Consider the following 15,903-nt stretch of genomic DNA (forward strand, 5'->3'; position numbering starts at 1 on the left):
ATATTTCTATTCAGTACAATACCTTCTTTAGAAGATGTTTGAGCTCAAACAAAGCAGTGTCAACATTTTGAAAGAACTTGTCCAGCAGGAAGGATGACCAAGTGAGCAGCACTGCCCCTTGGCGAAGCACAGATTCCACCTTTTAATTGACCAAAAATGCAAGATCAATAGCACAGAAAAAGAATCTCTGGAAGCACTGATAAATTAAACAATTTTAACTTTTTCTTAAGAACCAAAGCCATATATTTTTAATTATTAAAAGGCTTGTTCCAAACTTAGAATGTACACTTTCTGGTGCAAACTACAGATTTCACAATATGATTATATGCTGTATTTTTTAATTTATTGTGTTTAGAAACTGCTTACATTTTTTATCTTTGGAGCCATCAGATGGGTGAATTCGGCCGGAATACTCTCACAAGTCGACTCATAGTCGGCCAAAATGGTCTAAAAAAATCAAATAAGACATTTCAAGTAATTTTAATTTTAAGGAAACCATCCATCTCTAATAAGGTGTACTTTACCTGCAGTCTGAAATGGTTGGCCTTTATTTCGCTTTCCAACTTGACCAGACGCAAAGCCTGTTGTGGAACCTCCAGACCCATCTTCAACAACCGCTTACCATCACAAATGACCTCAGTTACTTTAGGGTCAAAGTTGAGAACTAATTTATTAGTTTCTGGGTGACGAACCAGCAGTGTAATGTTCAAGACTGTTGAATGTGTAGCAAAAATGGCAGACAAAGCATTAGAAATTAATTTTACTACTGGGGGGCATTGTGCACATTTATGGCATAAACGTATTAAGTCAGATTGAGAAAACCAACCATATGTAAGTTTTGATACTTCATCCATCCATGCTCTGTGGTAAACACATTCAAACTCTACAAACACAGCTGCAGTTTGGTTGTACATTTTGACCACATTTTGTCCCTCAGGGCTGCACAAGATGTCAGAGTTTTTCTGTAAATCACAGCAGATATATCCAACATTAAACCAATGCAGTACGAAATAATTAAGAATTTTATGTTGTTTTGTTGGGAGAAATACAGCCTTACTTTAATGTATGTGATGGGTTCCTCAATTTTTTTGTAGAGATGCCTAACCCAAGCTATCCTCCCAGCCACAGGAGGCATGTTTCTAGCTAAGGGAGGGTCATCTTTCTTTTGGTTATAGAGCTGCAAAGACAATGTACTAAAGCAGATTAGCTCCTTTATGTGAAAACAGCAAAGTTAAGAGTTGTTGTCATATTTTATTATCATTATCTATTTTAACTCTAAAATGAGGATACCTTTCTCACAAACTCTACTTCAGAGGCATAGTGTTGAAGAATGACACTCAGGAGTTTGGAAATTTCCATCTCAAGACAGGGCATATTCAGCCTCTGAAAACTGCAAAAAGGAACTTGTGAGACTAGTGTTACATTTATATTTGTATTATATTGCCAAAGAATCCAGTTTAAATAATCATAGGGCAATCCTATAGGGTATTATACTGACCGCTGTATTAGGGACAGAGATTGCTGAGATGAGATGATGTGTGTGAAGAATGAACTCATAAATGCCTTGAGCTGTTTCTGTAGATAAGGACAGCCAAAATATGAACATGACCATCCATATTGGAAGCAATGCTAAATGTATAAGAGACAGCGACGGGATAGAAGCTTCTTACACCACATAATATAAACAGAAGAATTAAATACATACCTCAATGTGGCTGATTTGAGTCATAAACTTTGTGAAATCTGTATCAAATTCTGTCCTTGGAGCCAGAATATCATACGGCAACATTTTCATGTTCAGGGAAACCGTGTGGAATTGCTTGGCAAGAATCTCAATGCCCTCAATGTTAGATTTTTCAAGAGATTTGAATGTCTTGAACACGGTAACAATGTCTGTGATCTGCAATAAGTACCACATATTGTTACATCTTTAGTTGTTATGGTAAAACCGCAATTCAAATTGAAAAAAAAAAAACATTGTGTGGGACTGCACCTTTTGTAGTTGCTTGCAGAAGCCCTCAAATTTGTAAAAAATCTGCTTCTCTGAAACCGCAAATGACCCTTTTCCAGGTTTTTCCATTATTTTTTTCTTTGTCTTCTGGAAGCAAGACTGATATTCCTCATGTAAGCGGATGCATTCCTACCGAAAACAAAAGATTATTGCATTTGAAAACAGTTACATGCTGTTGTCAAAGTATTAAGTGTCATCATCACCTGGATTTTCTTGACCATTTCTTCAGCATCCTGGTCCCATATTAGAGATGTGCCATTGACAGTAATATATGATTTGCACGCTGTAACCATCTGATTTGTGACCTGGAATTTTTTTCAGGTCACAAATTTTGTGTAATTTATAAAAACAATAAATTATATTTTTCTAAAAACAAGACGCTTACTTTTATTAACAGTGCAGATATCTTTTCACTGGTGTTGTAGTACAGGGAAACAGTGTAAATCATTCGAATAGCATTGATGACATTCTGCACACTTTCCATCATGGTGACCTGAAATCACACATCCATGTTTATAATTAATGTTATCATGAAAAATTACTTCACAAAATGTAACAAACTTGCATGAATACATCACGTTCTTAAAAGTTCCATCCTGCATGTTTACCAGATCTTTGTTGAACTTTGTTGAGTATGTCAAGTTGTGATCCTCTCTTTTTCTATAGTGTATTCTTAAAACGAATCGGTTACTTCATAAGCCTTGAGCATAGCCGTCTCTAACTAACTATAGTTGTGTCTTTGATTATGACCTTACGTCCACTAGAGGTCACTGTTCACCCTTTACACTCTCTTTGATGGGCTACTATGGTGATGGAATTTATATATATATACACTCACCGGCCACTTTATTAGGTACACCTGTCCAACTGCTCGTTAACACTTAATTTCTAAGCAGCCAATCACATGGCGGCAACTCAGTGCATTTAGGCATGTAGACATTGTCAAGACAATCTCCTGCAGTTCAAACCGAGCATCAGTATGGGGAAGAAAGGTGATTTGAGTGACTTTGAACGTGGCATGATTGTTGGTGCCAGAAGGGCTGGTCTGAGTATTTCAGAAACTGCTAATCTACTGGGATTTTCACGCACAACCATCTCTAGGGTTTACAGAGAATGGTCCGAAAAAGAAAAAACATCCAGTGAGCGGCAGTTCTGTGGGCGGAAATGCCTTGTTGATGCCAGAGGTCAGAGGAGAATGGCCAGACTGGTTCGAGCTGATAGAAGGGCAACAGTGACTCAAATAACCACCCGTTACAACCAAGGTGGGCATAAGAGCATCTCTGAACGCACAGTACGTCCAACTTTGAGGCAGATGGGCTACAGCAGCAGAAGACCACACCGGGTGCCACTCCTTTCAGCTAAGAACAGGAAACTGAGGCTACAATTTGCACAAGCTCATCGAAATTGGACAATAGAAGATTGGAAAAACGTTGCCTGGTCTGATGAGTCTCGATTTCTGCTGCGACATTCGGATGGTAGGGTCAGAATTTGGCGTCTACAACATGAAAGCATGGATCCATCCTGCCTTGTATCAACGGTTCAGGCTGGTGGTGGTGGTGTCATGGTGTGGGGAATATTTTCTTGGCACTCTTTGGGCCCCTTGGTACCAATTGAGCATCGTTGCAACGCCACAGCCTACCTGAGTATTGTTGCTGACCATGTCCATCCCTTTATGACCACAATGTACCCAACTTCTGATGGCTACTTTCAGCAGGATAATGCGCCATGTCATAAAGCTGGAATCATCTCAGACTGGTTTCTTGAACATGACAATGAGTTGGCTGTACTCAAATGGCCTCCACAATCACCAGATCTCAATCCAATAGAGCATCTTTGGGATGTGGTGGAACGGGAGATTCGCATCATGGATGTGCAGCCGACAAATCTGCGGCAACTGTGTGATGCCATCATGTCAATATGGACCAAACTCCCTGAGGAATGCTTCCAGCACCTTGTTGAATCTATGCCACGAAGAATTGAGGCAGTTCTGAAGGCAAAAGGGGGTCCAACCCGTTACTAGCATGGGGTACCTAATAAAGTGGCCGGTGAGTGTATATATATATATATATATATATATATATAAAAATTCAGTTTGCCATACAGGGTTTTACTAATCTTTTCTGTAAAATGTGAACACTTCACACACACATTTCAAAATGATAAAAAATGCCTTTATATCCTGGTCGCTCAACATTTGAGGAATTATTTTTTATTCTCATATACTTATAATACTCTAAAGCAAACATTTACCTTCATTTTTGTGCTGCATATTAAATTATACAATCATGAAAGACTGACAAATAAAACCTTTGATATTAACAGCTATTCATCACATCACTTATTGATTATACATACCGGGTCACTGTTGTACAGAGGTTGACAAACTTCCTCCAGCGTGGAAAGGAATTTTACATTGTCTTTTGCCTCATTGGTCCGATTTGTTATCCTGGCATCCAGCTCCCACCACTTCTACAGGGGTACAGGTTTGAAAAAGTTTAAATTTGAATGTAGTCTTAAAAAAAAAACCAAAGGTTACACATTTTAAAAATAGAACTTCCATTTTCATCCCCATTAAAAACAGCTTCACTCATTCGGTTTTTGATAATAACTACAGCACATCCGCAACTGTAACATTTCACCATAGATATTTGTTTTATTGATTTAACACAGCAGTAATCAGTCATATTGTGTTTATACACAATAACTATCTAATCATCTAACTATCATCAGATCAATTTAAAACTTGGCAAAAATTATTTAGGGCATTTCTTTGTTTAATTTTGACCCTCAAGCCTCCGTACCTTCAGGATCTTGGAACGGCTGATATGGAGCACCATAACCACTGCCTTACACTCTGGGCCTTTAAAGTGAGTGATGATGGAGTTGAACCGTACAGACATGGTTTTCCAGTGTTCTAACTCACTTAGTGGCCCTTCAGAATCAACCGCTTTCCTTAACAGATCACTTTCAATCAGGACCTGAAGATAATACACACAGAAGAGGATTTCCACAGCAATTCCATCAGCCCACCTACAATAACATCCATTCAGGAAGTGATATGCTTTTAACATTTCAAAATATACAATTTACAAGTGTATTTTCTGATCATTTCTAGTTCTCTAACCTTTTTTCTGTTCACATAAATTTTGCTGACTCTGTTGAGTAATAACAATAAAACTTAATGTTACGGACCTGCTCAATTTGTTTGTACCACTGCATCAGATTTTCTTCCAGTCGATGCACCATGTCAAGATTAGCAGCTGCAACTTTCATGTCATTAACGGAGGCCAACGTAGAGAAGTCAACGTCTGTGACTGCACTCAGATGTACAATACTCTCATTTCTCATTTGGATGTCTGGGGTACAAGCAAGAAAGATAAAGATCAAATTTACTTAAAAAACACCCTTTGTTTACCACAATAGCATTGCATACAGATAATGAATCCATTCATTTAAAAGTAATAAAGTGACTTTTTAAACTGAATGGTTAGTAAGTAGTATTGCTTTTATATCTTTTGAATATGAAAAATAATGTAACTGACAACTTTGATAAAATAATGACTTACCATCTAAGGAGTTAATACAACGCTTCATGGTGTACTTGAAATCCTTGATTATTTTTTTCCCATGGCTAGACTTATCTAAGTCACCCCAGTTTTGAGCTGCATCAAGAGCTGGTAGCACAAGGTTGAAGGAATTCTTTATTCCTTTAAAGAGGCCATCTCTGGCATCGATCATTGAAAACAAGATCTCCTACAAAGCGTCAAGACAGTTTCAACCATCATGTCACAAAATCCAAAAGCAAAGAAGCAAAACTTAGCCAAGTACTAGTTACATTTTCTTCAGCAGTAATTATTTACCTAATTAATGCAAGATGTGCTTTAAATTAAAGCATTTGTATTTAGTACTTTAAAAAAAACGGTGAATACTGATTGAATTCATGAAGCCTGATGGATATAGGAATGCCAATGACTCAAATTGGCCGAAGGGTTAAATAGCACTAAAGACTTTTACCTTCAGTCATGATAGCATCAATTTCAGCCAAGGACTGCCCTAATGTTAAGGGACTGAAGGCCTCGCCTTTTTCCCCCCAAATGTATCCTTTTATAAAGCCCCAATATTTCCAAGATTTAAGTTTGCATGATCTTAATCAATCGTTTATCTATGATGTTCTGTCTATTATGTAGATGAATATTTGATATTATGAAGATCAATGTAGTTTATGTTTTAACACAAAATGCAAATAAAATGTAAAGGCTTGAATACATACGTTCATGTTCAGCTGTTAGATATTACTATTTTTGCACATTGAGATGAATTATGGTTAGCTAATCATAGAAAAAGAGCGGTGCATTCAACGAAATATGAACATGAAATCAATATATTTTACGGGCAGGCAAGAACCTCATTTAGTACATACATAACAATGTAATTAACTGCCAATTTAACAGTTTTTGGCTAATAAAATAGTCAAATGCCAAAATGTGTCCATAATACCAAACCATGAATATAATACAATTACAAAGACACTACCGTACATAAATGACTGTCTTACCTTACGTATGTTTTCTGAAGTCACAGGAACGTCCACTCTGATCCGTGTGAAAGTGCAGCAACGGCCTGTAAGGCATGTCTGATACAGATTGGCTACAAACAGTCTCAATATTTTTTCCCCTTCGGTGGTCCCATGATATGAACGTCCACACTCTGAAATTGTATTTTATTTAAACGTATGTTAATGAGATGAAAAACAGTGATGGGCCTTTACAATTGATACGGTTTATGTTTACGTACGTTTGAATGTTCATCATTACAGGGACCAATAAAAAATCAATCTTGTTATGCAATTATGCCTACCAATTCCTGGTATTTCTGCCTCTTGATACACAAAGGAAATGGTTTTACAACCTTCTTTGGCGAAGAATTTATCAAAAGCATCCAGCTATTGAGTAAGCAAACATAAATGGTAGTTAGAGGGCATGAGAGAAATTCAACAAGAAAACTGTAGAGAACCAATGTCAGAGGCAAATCCCCCAATAAGATGTGTTGATGTGTAATGGTTGAAATGCTGGTGTCAAGTAATATCGCTGCAGTTTGTTAATTAATTAATTATTAGGAATTATATTTTACATGGTGTGCGGACAGAGTGAAGCCAGAAAAAATAAAAGAGCAGAGCAGAGTTTTTGTTCCGGAAAGTAAAATAAGAAGATAAAACTGACAAAATTATTTTCCAGGTGAAAAAATGATCCCTTATCAATGTTTGCATTCTCATTTCTTTTTCTTTTTTTAGAAACCAGATTGTGGCTGTATGGAAGACCAAACTGTCCAAAAATCTTTTTTCCCCATGTATCTAATGTTCAAAGTCACTTGTCCACTACTCACAGACGAATCTAAAATAAATTCCTCTACTGTCGTTGGATCCAAATACAGCCCGGCAGCCAGCATGTCAATAATGTACTTGTGTGCAGGGGAGAGGAGCATCTTTCGCTCTTCTCTGGCCTGCTGGTATTTGGCCTGAGAAAGACAAGGGTTACAATAGCAATTATCTTGCACTAGTAAAACATCACAACGAAACAGAATACTTTCAATGTGAGCCTTTACATGGGTTCTGAAGGCCAATAAAGGTGTTAACGTACCTGACCACCATGCTCGTTCATCTTTTTATCATGTGCATCCATCACGAAGAGCTCAAGCAACACCCCCTTTGCTGTTGAAAAAAAGAAAATCAGTTGTTCTGCTCAGTCTCTGGTTCACATTTTTTTTATTAATTTTTTGAATAACTAATTAGTTGATCCAAACTGCCACATGAGATTGTTTCCTACATCCATTAAGCCTATTACACCAGATATGTTTACTTTTGAATTTAAAGTCTACATATGCACATATACTATACGTATCATGAATAGGGCTGGTTTTTATGAACACACAAACCCATTGTCACAGAGCTGTCACAAAGGGGGGGTGGGGTTGCCGGAAGCAGGACTCAAGTGCAGAGTTCAACAAATACAACTTTATTAATCTAAATATCCAAATCAAAATGCCTGCAGGCAAGATGCAGACAGGACAGGGACCAGGAACTTAGAACATACAGGACCGATCATTCAAGGTAGAACATTCAATGACGCAACAGGGGACAAAAGACACACAGGGCTTAAATACACTGGGAAGGTGCAGGTGATTGGACACAGGTGGAAACAATCAGGGACATGGCAGACAATCACAGGGTTATGACAGGAAGGCAGGAAGTGAATCTAACCCAGGGACACAAGAGGCAGGAAACTACAAAATAAAACAGGAAACAAACCCAAACCGTGACAGCCATTGTTTGTCAAAACTCATGTCAGGATATTTAATGATTGGACAAATTATAAAAGAATGCCAACAATGTTCAAATAAAAAGCAAAGTCACTAGAGACTGTGTACAACATTTTTTCTATACATGAGTAACTATGAGAGATGTGTATTTTAACAGTGTTAAGCGTCTTAGAGTATTTTGAAAAGCACTATATAAATAAAATGCATTATTGTTATTAGGTTCATTATTATTTTAAGGTACTTCCATATATATATATATATATATATATATATATATATATGCAAATATAGAGTGTGTGTCGTTAACAATATGCTTTAAGGGCATAATAATCATCCGTGTGTTTGGTGTTGCAAATGCGTTAAGTTGTTGCTGTACCCATATCATATTATTACCGTTCCCATTTCATATAGAAAATACACGTTTTTGATGAAACGCGGCCTAAACACAGTTCGCAGCTGAATTCAACAAGTTGTGGCCCGTAAACAAGCTAGCCAAAACATTGTAAGTTACTGCATGCTTAAAGCAACATTGTAAAGTATGGTACTGTGTAATATACCTGGAAATGTTACTCCAGAAATGCCATACGTTGCAGATGAATTGTTATCTTGTTTATAATGTATAAAGTAAACAATCTATAAATAACGGTTTTAAAACACCTGCTGTTATCATTAATAGTCACTTTTTGATTACTGTCTTGATTACATGGACCCTAACGGAAGATGAGAGAAAGGTACTCCAGACGTACTATGCGAAATTTGAAGCGTATGTGACGCCCACAGCTAACCCCATTTTCGCGTGATATAAATTCCACGAGAAGATTCAAAGGGATTGTGAAAGTTTTGACCAGGGTTAGGTAAAAGACTGTAACTACCCTAATATTGATGAGGTGATTAGAGACCGGATCGTTTTCGGTACAAACTCCCCAAGAGTCTACTCTGTCATAGTCCGGATTTAACGCTCGAGAAATCGATTGACATTGCACGCTCACATGAGCTATCACAGCAACAGCTAAAGACAATGGGTTGCCCCGCTACTAATACAGCCAGCCAGTCTGTTCATGCAGTTAGCATGAGGCCGTTCAATTCCAAACAGAAATACCACGGACAGAAAAGAACTGGCGGGAACGATGGCAACAGCAAGGAGTGTGGAGCATGCGGTAGAGAACGGGGGAATGTCCCTCAAAAGGACGTCAGTGTAACCAATGCAAGAAGCCCAACCCCTTTGCTAATATGTGTAGGACAAAAATACAGTATCAGCCAACAAAATACAAGCCCAAGAAAGTCCATAGCGTTTCAGAAAACACAGAACAGGCACCAGCGGACCTGTATATTGACACGATCATAAAGAGACATGCAAATACAGCAAGGGAACAGGCATTTGCAGAGGTGGAAATCGGAGAAGCAAGGCACAAGCTAAAGCTCAAAATAGACACAGGTGCACAGGCTAATGTGATACCAGTAAACATATTCCACAAGATGTTCGGAAGTATTGCATTAGGTCCCTCAGACAGCAACATCTCAGGATAAGGTGGACAGAAACTTGAAGTTAAAGGTGCTTGCAAGTTAGCATGCAGATACAGGCAGAAAACGGCCGTGCTAGAGTTTGACATAGTGTATGCAGAAAATGCTCCTCCTGTTTTGGGCCTACGTGCATGTTTAGATCTGAACTTGGTCAAGCTAGTGCACATGGTCGACGCACAGCCGAAAATACCCACCAGCATCACTGAAGAGTTTGCGGATGTATTTAAAAGGCATTGGACTGTTTCCTGGGAAATTAACTTTTCACCTGAAACCCTCAGCAACACCGGTGGTGTCCAACCGCGCCGCATCCCATATGCACTGCGCAACAGACTCAAAGAGCTTGACGAAATGGAGAAAATGGATGTAATCCAAAAGGTCACTGAGCCGACTGAGTGGGTAAACGCACTAGTGGTGGTGGAAAAGCCAAAGACAGGAAAGCTCACAAAGCTATCCACAGACCCCACTATCCACTTCCCACTCTAGACGATGTCACACCAAGACTAGCCGGAGCACAGTACTTCAGCGTACTAGCGTACTACCAGCACAGCTGCTAATGAGCAGGCATCTGCGCTCAATCCTGCCAATCACAGGAAGACAACTGCAACCCAAGCTTGTCAGTCGCAGCGCCGTGCTCAGCAGAAGGCAACTGTGTCAACAGAGACAAAAACAATATTATGACAGGAATGCTAGGACACTGCCAGCACTTCCAGAAGGAGCCACGGTCTGTTTCCAGCTTCCCACAGGGACATGGGAACCTGCCAAAGTCATCGAGCCAGCAGGTACCCAGAGGTCCTACAACATTTGCACTGATGGAGGTCACATGCTCAGGCGTAACCGGCGTCACCTCCTGCAGACGTGTAAAAGTGACGCAGACCAGGTACTTTCACCAAACCATCAGATGGAGCCGGAGGAAACTAAGCAACAAGCAGCACGACACCGCAGGTTGCACAGGTTCAAAACAACCACCAGACTGCACTACCACCAGATCAGGCCTTGTAGTGAAGCCTAGAGACATATTGGACTTGTAATACCCAGCAGAAAAGAACTGAAGGATAGGTTTATGAGGAATAAAAATGTTTACGTTTGATATACTTGAAATGCTGTTTAGCATCAAACTGTTAATACATGTTAACTGGTAATTGTCCTTATATTTCCTTCAGTCATGCAATGTTCATGTGGATTTGGCATGTGTAGAAGCCTATATGTATTTCTTCAGAAATGTTTAAATCGACAATGTTTATTATCCCGTTTGGCAACTATAGCCACGTTTTGTTTCAAAAGAAGGGGGATGTAGTATCTTGGATTGGCCGTCGCGAGTTGATGACGTCACGGACGTGCGCGGTGTGTGAGTATAATAAAAATGTATACAACGTTATACAACGGTAACGTTAACGGTTTCTAAGAAACGTTAACTGTCAGTTACTGTTAACGTTTCTTAGAAACCCTTAACATTACCGTTAGCCAAGATGCTAGCCGTTAGCGCCAATGTCGTGGCGGTTAAATAAAAAGTTAGGTTAGCAGTGGGTTAGCTCATGAAAACATTGCCTGGTCTATGTTAAATAACATCGAAACTAAGATTTCGTTAGTTACTTTGGTTTTGTGTTATGTACGTTAACTTTTAACGTTTAACGTTAACCTTTACGTTAGACAAGCGACGATTCAGTTGATTTTAGTGTTGACGTTGACATATGTAAACACTAGCATCAACTAGCCTTAATGCAATTCAACTAACGTTAATAATATTACTAATTTCATTAAGGCTAGAGGTAATGTTAATTCAACGTTACAGAAATAACTTAACGGTACCGCGGGGTGAGAGTAACGTTAACGTTAATTCAACTTTTAAGTTAAGGTTAATTTTACCTTTTGTATAACTTGTCTAAAATGATTTCAACTCATATTCTGCTTACCTAAACTCAGTAGACCACATGCTCTCGAAGTGCTGTTCCTTTTCCCCCAAAGGCTCGCTGTTTTGTGTTTGTTGGTTGACCGCTGACAAATGAGATTCTTATTCAGCCCGTATCAGGTGAACTTCACTTACGTTAACGGTTGAGTCATAACCGTTATCGTTTACCGTTGAGGCGCCGCGCGCTCCAGCCGTTAGCGCCAGAGACGACGCGGTCATAGTTATGTTAGTGCACCTATATGCTAACAGTTACGGAATTAAACGTTAAACAGGTGTTACACCGAAATCTGTGACCCATCAGGAACTGTGACCGCAGAGGACGCTGTTTCACATCGTCTGCTCGTGCGTGCTAGACAATGGAGGGCGAAGAAGAGCGCCTAAGCGAACGGCGTAAAAGAAAAAACTACATATTTAGGGGAGGTAACCTTGCTCGCAATTAGCCTCGTGGTCACACATTCTGACGGCTGCTACTTGTCAGATATGGTGACCTCTGAGGTACTGGCTCTGTGAAGACTCCAAATAAAAAAATATGTGTCCAGAGTAATGTGACGAGATGAAATAACAACCCCAAACAATATTATGAAGTTTAACTCCTTTATTAAGTAGTTACAGTGGGGTCACACATTCTGACAACTTAGCCAATGTGCTGGTCCATATGATGTTTTCATCCGTGGACGTAATGTATTAACGTTTACGTTTGCGTAGGCGCTCTTCTTCGCCCTCCATTGTCTAGCACGCACGAGCAGACGATGTGAAACAGCGCCCTCTGCGGTCACAGTTTCTGATGGGTGATGGGTGATGATTATATCATCTGAAAGTGCATTAACACTTAATGACATTTCAACGAAACATTCAAATTGTTCCACTTTACTTCAATTCAAAGAAAACGGTTATGACACAATTATAAACTGGTTTGACTATGTAATAACATATAATGACATCTTAATTGAAGAATCTATTTGTACGGAGCAGCTGCGGTCACTAACGAGCTCACAGGGGCAGAGACAGACAATGATTTACTCAGAATGTACACCTCAAACAAATGTCGCCTGGAGCAAAACTAGCCAGGTGATCCAAAAAATAATGTGACTGTGAGAGACACAAGACTCTACCGAGCGCATGAATGTAGTTTTCATGTCTTTATATGTTTTAAAACGGCTCAACTAGCAGTTTACAAAACATGTACCTTCTGTTTTAAAAAAAATAAATGTCAGCAGATTTGTATTGGAGCCTATGGGGCTTGAGACAGACTTTGTCTCACTCTCGGGCTCCTCACGCAAAAAGTAAATAACTGGGATTCCATACCCGAGTCCGACAAGCACAGGCACGACATCGTTTTAATCCAAAAATGAAGCCTGAAAAGTAAATATTGTGCCTGTGAGGCCAAAAGTGCCATTTTTTTACTGAACTCTGACACGGCTTCCACTCTGCTCCACTCTATGAAACGCAATACACACGAATGTAAAACTCAGAAATGGACCCAAAAACTAATGAAACATAATTAGTCATTATGAAAAAAGTAGAATAGATATCAACAAGCTGTTTTTTTAATAAAATTGTTAAGACTTGTGTCAACATTTTAAAGTTGGTGTCTCTAGCTGAAAGATTGGAAAAGCTGAAAAAGCTGAAAGTTGATGAAGTTTTAAGAGGATTTAAAAATGAACTCCACAGGAAACCATGTTAAAAAAGTTAATGATTTTAATTCATATAAATTCAATTATAAGAGCTAAAAAGCTGAACATTTTAATATTCAAACCGTTTTAATAGCTGGAAGTATGAAGGAGTTGAAATGTGCCACGGAAGAAATAGAGGATGAATGAGTCGGAATAAAGATTAGGAGACCAATACTTCAATCATTCATCAAACATTCAAACAATAAACCCAATCCCTTACATTGAAGATTTGTTTGTTGCTGTGCCTTTTTTCCAGATTTGATCTCATAGGCAAAACAGACACACGTATAGATCACGTTACCCCTGAAGACTCTAGCATATTTTCATCATTTTAAAATCAGCAGACCAAATGAGCGAAAAACCTACAATGTGATTCTTTTTCCGAATGCCTCACGAGGGAAAGTACTTTCCACGAGAAGACAAAAAACCTGCGGGAAGTCACAACATCTGATCAGCAGAGAGAGATGGCTTTATGACAGAACCGTCCCTTCGGCATGAAGTCTGATAGGCGCGGCTCCAGCCCTCTTCTTTTTCGTGCCTACGTGTTTAATCAACACCTTCATCTAGCAGGAAGCTGCGTACGTAACGGGGTTAAGGAGATGAGGGACCGACTTTTCTCCCGTGTCACAAACAGCAGTGGGTTTCCAGCTCTAAATCTTTCCTCTCCTTCACTGCGTCACTTGTTTGTGTGTGTGTGTGTGTGTGTGTGTGTGTGTGTGTGTGTGTGTGTGTGTGTGTGTGTGTGTGTGTGTGAGTGTGTGTGTGAGTGACCAACGACAGAGGAACTTTCAGTGTAATTACACACACTTTGACAGCCGATTACTTCCTCCTATGAAAAAGAAAGAAACGAGTGGGTGTGACAAAGTGTGCCACCGCATCTCCTGACTGACATGTTATTGTGTTATTGTGAAGCCATTTCTGACCTCCTTTTATTAAATGGCCTCCTGTAGCCTCTCGTTATCTTAAATTATTGATGTATTTCGAAGGGATTCTTTCTGTAAAACCGTGCCATGTTTAAGGTGAATATATATTCAATGTCAATAATTGGATTACAGATTATCTATTTGGTTTATTGTGCATTTTTATGAAACGCACAGTAACACAAAGTTAAACAGTAGCTATAAGTGGTTTGAACAAATGTATCAGAAAACATCCCTCAGGGGAAAACCAAATATAGAGCAGAGCTGAGAGACTAACTCTGGGTTTCAGGGAAAGAAGAACGATAACAATAACAGACGCAGCGCCAAATAACCTCATCAATATACTGTACTGATGACTCACCTCGTTAGAGACGCTTTGTATTCTTTTCACTTTGCTTCTATTCACAGCTCCAACAAAGAGACTCAGAGCCAGGCACGAATATGAATGAACTTTGGCAAAACATTGTGCCTACTTTCAAGACATATTGTCTGGGGAGATGCGTAACATGCAAAGGTATCTTTTCCTTATATATACAATATTATATATATATATATATATATATAGTTTTCTTTCATGTATAGTCACCTGAAAAAAAGACTCTTCAGTAACAGCAGACAAATGAACACTGGCTGTGTGTGTGTGTGTGTGTGTGTGGGGGGGGGGGGGGGGGGCGCATTTGGGAGTCCTTTTTTCGTGTGACAGCCGCTGAAGTTCAGCTCCACTCGTTGCACAAAGGAGAAATTTAAGTTGGCAGTGATTTGCAACCTCGCCGCTACATAGTGCCAATACTCTGGAGGAAGTACTGGGACCAGGAAATGTCTACAGTGCCCTAAAGAAATCCCCGAAAGAGAAAAGAAAAATGCTTCCTGAGGTGTAACATTTGTATGAATTCAATAGTCTCAAAAATCTTTTATCCTAATAATGTAAGGCAAGGCGTTTGTATTTGTTATTTGTATAGCACGTTTTAACAACAAGGCAATTCAAAGGGCTTCAAACAAAAATAAAAATCCATATTTTTTCTTTTAACACAAAAAGTTCCAGTACAATGAAATAGACTGCAGTATTCAAGCAGGAATGCCTGTAATATATATATATATATATATATGGAACAAAGATTGTGCGAGATCTTAAGGTTAAAGGTTGTGGTTATCTCATTAATTTCTCATGCGATTATTTTTACTTCAGGAAACCATTTTCATATTAAACTTACCTCACATCACAGAGCCCCCTCTGTGTGTTTCTTTTCTTCTATCAACTAATCAGTATACCTCACAATAAAATGGCCAGTGGCAGATGTCTCTCTCTCTCTGTCTCTCTCTCTCTCTCTCTCTCTTTCTCTCTCTCTCTCTTTCGGTGCCTGTTTGGGAGGTTTGTCTCTTCACAGTGAGACACATATTGTGTAACACGCTACCCAACAACACTGTGTTCAAAAATACCCAGTGCTGCGCTCCACTGTGTGCGAGTGTGTGCGAAGGTGTGTACTATGTGTAAGAAAAGGAAAATTGTGTGTGCAACGTGTGAAAGTGAGCGAGTGATACAAGTGAGTCACCAGAAAA

At 39.1% G+C, this 15,903-nt stretch overlaps 1 protein-coding gene across 1 annotated transcript in view; it reads right to left on the reverse strand.

Annotated features, from left to right (window-relative positions):
- Positions 1-11,889, reverse strand: part of LOC119194124 (dynein axonemal heavy chain 8-like) — a 35,427-nt gene extending 23,538 nt beyond the window's left edge. The window contains exons 1-20 of the mRNA XM_037448230.2: positions 11,758-11,889; positions 7,648-7,718; positions 7,394-7,525; positions 6,869-6,953; positions 6,567-6,718; positions 5,578-5,764; positions 5,204-5,367; positions 4,813-4,989; positions 4,367-4,480; positions 2,397-2,504; positions 2,215-2,316; positions 1,994-2,140; positions 1,706-1,900; positions 1,499-1,575; positions 1,291-1,390; positions 1,058-1,177; positions 827-962; positions 525-712; positions 367-447; positions 23-139 (exon numbers count right to left, since the gene is read on the reverse strand). Of these exons, the coding sequence (XP_037304127.2) occupies positions 23-139; positions 367-447; positions 525-712; positions 827-962; positions 1,058-1,177; positions 1,291-1,390; positions 1,499-1,575; positions 1,706-1,900; positions 1,994-2,140; positions 2,215-2,316; positions 2,397-2,504; positions 4,367-4,480; positions 4,813-4,989; positions 5,204-5,367; positions 5,578-5,764; positions 6,567-6,718; positions 6,869-6,953; positions 7,394-7,525; positions 7,648-7,689 (2,424 nt within the window). The 5' untranslated portion in view covers positions 7,690-7,718; positions 11,758-11,889. The remainder of the gene's footprint in view (positions 1-22; positions 140-366; positions 448-524; positions 713-826; positions 963-1,057; positions 1,178-1,290; positions 1,391-1,498; positions 1,576-1,705; positions 1,901-1,993; positions 2,141-2,214; positions 2,317-2,396; positions 2,505-4,366; positions 4,481-4,812; positions 4,990-5,203; positions 5,368-5,577; positions 5,765-6,566; positions 6,719-6,868; positions 6,954-7,393; positions 7,526-7,647; positions 7,719-11,757) is intronic.
- Between the last annotated feature and the right edge of the window lie 4,014 nt (positions 11,890-15,903).

Source organism: Pungitius pungitius, chromosome 8 (assembly GCF_949316345.1).
Source record: "Pungitius pungitius chromosome 8, fPunPun2.1, whole genome shotgun sequence".
NCBI lineage: Eukaryota > Metazoa > Chordata > Actinopteri > Perciformes > Gasterosteidae > Pungitius > Pungitius pungitius.